This window comes from Micropterus dolomieu, linkage group LG03 (genome assembly GCF_021292245.1).
Source record: "Micropterus dolomieu isolate WLL.071019.BEF.003 ecotype Adirondacks linkage group LG03, ASM2129224v1, whole genome shotgun sequence".
NCBI lineage: Eukaryota > Metazoa > Chordata > Actinopteri > Centrarchiformes > Centrarchidae > Micropterus > Micropterus dolomieu.
Genome location: NC_060152.1, coordinates 34,524,112 through 34,531,885, shown reverse-complemented (window position 1 = coordinate 34,531,885; position 7,774 = coordinate 34,524,112). Strand labels below are relative to the sequence as shown.

The 7,774-nt window shown below is 42.3% G+C and overlaps 1 protein-coding gene across 1 annotated transcript in view; it reads left to right on the top strand.

Moving 5' to 3' along the window:
• LOC123968634 (obscurin-like) overlaps window positions 1–7,774 on the top strand; it is a 61,309-nt gene that overhangs the window by 5,695 nt on the left and 47,840 nt on the right. The window contains exon 7 of the mRNA XM_046045500.1: window positions 1,882–2,145. Coding sequence (XP_045901456.1) covers window positions 1,882–2,145 — 264 coding nt within the window. The remainder of the gene's footprint in view (window positions 1–1,881; window positions 2,146–7,774) is intronic.

Sequence of the window (7,774 nt, the reverse complement as noted above, 5' to 3'; positions counted from 1 at the left end):
GTGTTTAAGAGAGAAAGATCTGTTCAGTTCATGTGCAGCAGCAGATGCTGCATGTTGACGTGTGGTCTGAACACATGTACTTGCCACACTGTACACGTCTTTACGCTGGCTTCCTGTCTGTCACAAATTGATTTTAAAACACTGCTGTTGTAGAGCCCAGTGGAATCAGTTTTACTTTTCTCCAGATTCCTGGTTTTCTTTTTAAATTTTCAGTGTGTAATATTTCTGAAGATATATATAAGATCCATAACTCTGTTTTCAGTGGTGTATAGAGACCTGTCATAATGATCCGTTACGTTTTTACTACCTTACAATGAGACATTTTTATCTACAGACACCGCAGCTCCTCTTACAGGGACGTCACCATGTTGCATCGTCATGTTTCTATAGTAGCTGAAAACGGACAAACTGCTCTACAGAACTCGTTTCATCGCTACGTTGTTCTTCTTGTAGAATTCAGGCAGCGCAGACACTCATCACTACACTGAATATAAATGTTAGAAGAAGTAGTAATAATATACTGCAGGGGTTGACAAATAAGTAAATGCAATTTTTTCAACCATTAGATGTTGAGAGAGAGAATATAGAGAGTCCGCTCTCAGAGCTACAGAAAGGTGCAAAGAAGGGGCAACAATACCTGAAGCTGTGGAGACTGCTAAACCAAGACGTACCGCTCTGGCTACCCGCCTAAAGAGATACAAGAAGAGAAGCCAGGAGAATAAACCGGATGTTCTCCACCGAACCATCCAAAGTATACTCTCAGTAGCAGGGTACTAACACAAGATCAGATCCACCCAGGGCTGAGACTGAACAGTCAGTGAGAAAGAGGCATCCCACAAAACAAATGCTCAGTGGATCTAAGAACAGATCAAAGCAATCTCCCAGAACAAGATCCAGTAACTGTTACAACGGCACACTTCCAAGTGGCAGGTATGTTGAGCTGGACAGCACCAGGCTCTGACATGATCCACACCTACTGGCTGAAGAAACTAACTGCACTCCATGAACACCCGACATCTCAACATCTCACCTGTCACTCACATTCATTCACTGAGCCTAAGTGCTCAAACAGAAACTAACATTCACACACATTCATACACTGGCGGAACAGCCGCCAGGGGCAATTCAGGGTTCAGTATCTTGCCCAAGGACACTTTGACACGCAGCCAAGGGGAGCTGGGGTTGAACCACCGACCTTCTGATTGACAAACCGCTCTACCTCCTGAGCCACATCCGCCCCTGTGTGCCTAATGTGTTTCTCTTGTCAATGTTTGTATAAACTTTATCTAATGTGTGGTTTATAATGGACTGTGGTGCAGAAACAGTGACAGTGTTTCACACTCTTGGCTCACATTTTCCATGTTATCTGTCAGTGGCCAAGTCACAATAACATCTGGTTTTACTGAAGACAGCATTCACACCGCAATTTCTTCAGGAATTGCTTTTCTAGTTTTCATTATTGATTCATTCACAGATTATTTTCTCAATTAGTTGTTTTGTCAACAAAATGTCAGAAAACAGAGTCCAAACTGACGTCTAATCATCTTTTGTTTCATCCGACCAACAAACAAAATCCAAAATGTTTAGTTTACAGCCAGCGAAGACAACGAAACACAGCAAATTTTCACATTCAGAGCCTCGATCAATCCAATGTTTGACATAAGTGCTTGATAAGCAATAGATTATAATAAATCCTTTATCAAAGTGTTCCATTAGAATTCTCTGTTTATCAACTAATCATTTCAGCTCTACAAAAACTAACTGAAGACATCAGTGAGTGACTTTAAATGTTGACTTTGAGTTCTAACATGACTTAAACATCACTTTGCTCAGAACGAACTGAAAAGGAATTTTATAAAAATGTATTTTAAACTCATTCAGATGTTCAGATGCAGATAAAGAGCTCCAGAGGAGACAGAGAGCTGAGAAGAGGTGAAACCGTCACTCTGTACTGCACTGCACTCTGTACCTTCCACCAACTGGAGGTCACCTGGTACAGAGATGGCCACGCCCTCTCAGAGTCTGGCCCCGCCCTCCAGCTCGGCCCCCTGACTGCAGGGGATTCTGGGAACTACACCTGTGGTTTGAAGACCAGCAGCAGCAGCAGCCTCTCCCTGCCGTACAGCCTGCAGGTGGAGGAAGAAGGTTTGTTTGCCCAGTTTTTATCTGGTGAAATGTAAATATACTGTTAACTTAAAGCAACGTTACGTCAGATGGAGTTTTTGTGTCATCTGAGTGTGATTGTTTCCTGCTAAACGATGTCACACGTCAGCAAACTCACTTCCTTGCTTAGAAGACGTATCACAAATGAGCCAAGTCTCAACCGGACCGTGAAGACCAGGATCCGGAGCATCTTCACCAAAGCGGGGAAGCTATTCAGCAGAAGGTGCAGCGTTGTGGTCTAACATAAAGGAAATCATCTACTGAAGAACAGTGTGGGAAGTGGAGAGTGGCAGAAACACATGGAGGACACAAGCTGCTGCATCCCGCTCAGCTGCAGGACAGAATCAGCTGGTTTAAATATGCAGGGTCAGCGTCAGGCCCGCTAAGTCCAGGAGGGACCGATTTAATGATTCAACTACAAGTTTTCACTTAATCCCACAATTTCATCACAAAGAACGCCAAAAAACATCAACTTTTTTTTTTAGAAAAGCTGCAGCAAAATCACAGAAAAGGCCTGCGAGATCCTGGAGGGACAGATTACTCAGCCTCAGCTCGGCCTTTCAGCTCTTTTAGCTCACGAGTTAAAGCCAGTCCGATCTTTACTCTTCTTTCAAAGAGCTCACATTAGATACTCTGCTGCTTTTTATAGCTTCCTGAAGAGTCGTCTTGGTGCTGAAAAGCATTACGCCGTTGTTGAGAAAGGTTTCCTGCCCGGAACTACAGTGTTACACACCGGGGTATTCATGACGATTCAAAAATATGCTGCTCTTTCCACTTCTATTTTGTTAAGACGTTTCGCACACTTGCTTTACCTTCACCGCAAAATTCTACTGCAGTTTTCTGTGACGTATTTCAACGTATGTCAACACGGAAGAATAATTTTGGAGGTTGAGAACCAGCAGCACATCTTTCTGATTAAAAATTAAGAATATTACGTTGGTTAAGAATAAATAACTAAAATAAATGACTCATCTGCAGAGGGAGAAATCCTTAGCAGCAGCAGCACCAAACAATAATCTCATCCCCTCCCCACACAACAAAATCACTGCTGTATATCTTCACGCTCCGTCCATGAAGAGTTCGCTGTATGTGAGGAAGAGGTGTTAGTCACAAATACTCTCTGCAGGTTTCACCTTTAAGACCTCTTTAAGACCACTATGCATGAAATTTAAGACCTGTATCACAACATCAACAAAAGAAACTCAAAAATGACTTGCAGAGTAAATAAAGGTTTTCAAATTAGGGTTGGGTGATGTCTACTAAATTGTCTTTGGACTTTGTCAACAATGAAACACTGAGATGGATGATGACATTGATAAGCTATCTAATTAACAAGCTGGCATGCGGTGCGACTGCTGCCGTGACAAAGGATGACGGCTGGAAATATCCAGACAGGTGGGAGATCGACCATCTGGTGACCTGGTGCAGCCAGAAAAGTCTGGAGCTCAACGCTCTGAAAATATGGGCATTTGAACATCTGCAATTATATTACAAATGGGCAAATTACACTGGCGGATGATTCAAACTACACATCAGAATTCAGAGGACAGAGTGGGCCTTCCTGATGTTTGATCAGTTCAGACTTTGTTTTAATGTCCAACAGCTTCCTGTCCGTCTGATCTGATTCACAGGATCCAACAGTGGATCAGTTGACCCTCTGCTGGCTGTTCGTCTGGTTCTCTTCACTCTGTGCTCTGTGCTCATCGTCATAGCGGCATCCGTCATCATCAGAAGGTAACGTTCACCTACAAGAACCATCGCAATCTTTGTGTAAAAACACATTTTTTCTTTTACTTCAAGTGATCATTTACTGTCTTTAAGTGTTTGTTCTGTAATTGGCCCTTCGTCAAGCCACGCCCCGAATACACAGCTGGCCAATCACAGCCCAGTATAGGCCTCACTCTAACTGAGGTCCGACACTTTCGTGGCTGCGCTCCATTGACTCTAATGCAAAAACTTTTTCTGGCTGTATTTTTCTAAGATCTGGTCGAACGCTGTTCCTGCTTGTAATAGTTACAGCAGCTACTTTTTCACGTCAGTCTGAGTCAGTCTGACAGCCTGAATACAAACTTCAATGCAAAACTCTGCTTCTTTCTGAGATCACTTTTTCCAACAAATTTCACAATATTTGTCCGGGCAGTGCAGACAGTGGAAGCGCCAACAGTTTGTCGGACTTAGCAACAGTAACTAAGGGGGGCGGGGCTTAATGAAGGGTCAATTGTAAAACCATACTATACTTAAAAAAAATTTATTACATTTTTGATTAAAGTCAGAGTAAATATCTCAGATTTTATTTTTACATCATCTTTACAGGACGGGTTTGCAGGAAAGCAGCAGCAGAGAGCTGATAGATGCAACAGTGCAGGTGAGTCACTGACACACCAGAAATTTTCAGATATGTTTTTAACACTTTATATTAAACACTGAAGCCTCGGAACGCTTCACACACAGTGTTGACAACAGCAAAGGTCCAGGCGGTCCGTTATTTCTTCAGCAAAGCAAGAAATCCCAACATTAAAGCTCAGATTACAACAACACAGTTATAAACCGCTCTCTGCCCGGACAACAAGTCCTCTCAGGCTCAGATCCTGATGGGCACGGCGCCGTCGCCGGGTTCAACAGCACTGCTGATCCTCGGAGCAGCTGAGGAAACAGCCAGATGTTAAAATGACAAACGTCAGAGCAGAATTATCGTCGTTAATTAATGTTAAATCTGATCACAGGACAAAAGTAAACGTGTGTGTTGTTGGTTTGTGAGTCTGAACTGGACCAAACATCCTCTGTGAGGGAAGAGGCTCCACTCTGGAACACCAGCCAGAGGGTTTCTGTAGTTCAATAAGTTCAGCGCTACAAGAATAAAGTTTGTTGTTATTAATATTATTTAAGACAGAGAAGTTCAGAGAGTGAGCCCCATGGTCTTTCCTGTGGCGCCCCCCTCAGGACAAACTCTGAATCACAGCTCCACTCCTGCTGAGCCTCCTCAGAGTGACCTCAGTGAGGCTGTGACTCTGCAGCAGGACTTCATGGTAACTCAGGCTGACCTGAGAGCTTTCTACAGTCTGACCGCTGCTCTTCATCAGCCGCTCGTCTTCCTCTCTTCATCTCATCTGAACTGTTTGAACTCTGCTTTTTGTTTCAGCCTCCAGACGTTTTCCTGTGACGTCCAGACGGCCGAGGCCAGACTGTCTGACCATCATGTCAGTCCCTGTTTTACAGCAGGAATGACTTTTTAAATGTTCAGTGTATTTATGTGAATGCAGCTGACCTCCATTGTTTACCTGTTTTGGCAGTTTTAGTTAACAGTTTCTGGTCTTCTGGTGCAGTGTGTAAGATTTGGCCAAAATTTTTGAATACATTTAAAAAATTTAAATAACATGATCAAAATAAAATGGAGGGGTGCTAGTGAGCGACAGAAGAGTGAGACGCACCTTCAGATAGCTCATCGTCTATCCTGTCAATATCTTACAGAAACACAACAGTAAGTGAGTCTGTTTACTCCTGGAAGAGTCTTATCAGTAGTCTCAAGAGTATCTGAAACTTACATAACGGTAAAACCAAAAACAATATATTTAATATATAATAATTACTCTTACTCCATAATTAGCCAATAATTTGGATAATTATCAACGCAGACCGCCACATATTGATTTTCCAAATTTTTACTAGCCTGTGTATTTAAAATAATTTTTTCATTAAGGCGCTGTATTGAGGAGCATATATTTGTGCAGCACCTCTTGGCTCGGCGCGCTCCCCCCACAAACCTGTCCAACGTTAGAATAACCCCCCCCCCTCGCCATTTTGTGGGAAACACTGGAAAGTAATATAGTAACGTAACTAGTTACTTTTATCACCCAGTAATAAGTAAAGTAATATTACTTTTGTAAGGAGTAATAAGTAACTAGTAATATATTCGGACATGCCCGAATGAGAGGCAACAGAAACTGATGACAAAAGTGTCGGCAAACCCTCGAACAAGACAGCGCTGGCTGCTATTGCTAAGTGCGGGGGTAAACTCAATAAAATCCAATGTCTGCCAGCATAGAGAGATGCATAACGGAAGTATCGTCGGCCATCAGAGATCTCATCCCTGAATCAAAACATTTAAAAAAATCAAAAGGGCCATAGCTTCACTGACAAATAATGCTATCATACCATATCTACATAAGATATTCACTCACACCGTTGGAGTCCTTCCCCTACTTTAACTGAAGAAGTTATTACAGTATTATATAAAAAGGGTAAGGACACAGAAGAAGTTGGCTCTGATCGCCCTCTCTCTCTCAATTAAACCAGGACAGAAAGCTGTTTTCCAAAGTCCTTGCTAACAGATTGAATCCCCTTTTACATAAATTGATACATCCAGATCAGACTGGGATTATCCCATATAGAAACTCTTCTTTAACCTTAGACGACGACTTAATATTATATAATCGACTGACGGATCACACAAAGCACTCGCTATTTTGTCTCTTGATGCAGAAAAGGCATTTGACTGTTTTAAAATTTAAAAAGGTTCAACTTTGGGAAAATATTCATCTCAGTGGTCAAACTCCTTTATACCAATCCAACTGCACGAATCCTCACAAACCACGTACTATCTCCCCATTTTAATCTGCACAGAGGAACAAGGCAAGGGTGCCCCCTATCACCTTTAATTTTTGCTCTTGCGATCGAACCTCTCACCAAGAGTATCTGAACAGACCCCCTGATTCAGGGTTACTTTACAGAAAATGAAATTCGTAAGATATCACTATATGCGGACGATGTTCTGTTTTATATCACTCAGCCACAAATGACTATTCAACGAATACTCGATAAACTTAACTCCTTTGGAACTTTCTCTGGATGCAGGATAAACTGGGGCAAAAGCGTGCAAATGCCCATGCAAGTACAGAACATGTCCTGGCTATTGAATGACCCCTTTCTCTTGGGAAATTTACATATTTAGGAATCCAGATTACAAAATACCACTCCTCTCTATTAAGTAAACACAGACTGCCAGGAAGTAACTTCTTTAGATTCTTGCAAGTAAGACACTACAGTGTTTCCCACACATAGGCTTTACTTTGGCGGGACGCCCAGGTAGATTAACAGCCGCCCAAGTAAATTTGCAGACCCATTTTGAAATCGTTTTTGATTGCAGCGCTTCGCAGCGCATATTCGCTCGGCACGTCCTCTCGCTCGCTCTCTCTCTCTCGCAAACATGGAAAACAGACCCGTCTATGATGATGATCACTGCGTGAGCTTAGAACAATGATCAGGCCTTGCTTCCACAAGGTTTAGTGATGTTTTGCAGCGCAGGTGTTGTGCCGAATTCTGAATGCCTGCTGTGAATTGCATACACAGCGTGGGAGGTAACGCTCTTTTATGCTGAGAAAACAGGTGGACGCAAATATCGGCAGGTAGCCTACAACATCGGTTTTGCCAAATTATGCATTCACTTATTAAGGTTCTTTTAGGACACCGCTGGTCACATTGTTTGAACGCGGTTAACGTAACATATTTTTGCTGAGTCTCAAGAAATGGTACTTTTACTAAGTGTAATAATATATTAACGATTCTTAACATTCATAAAATATATACTGATCATTTATCACTATTGATGAACCCC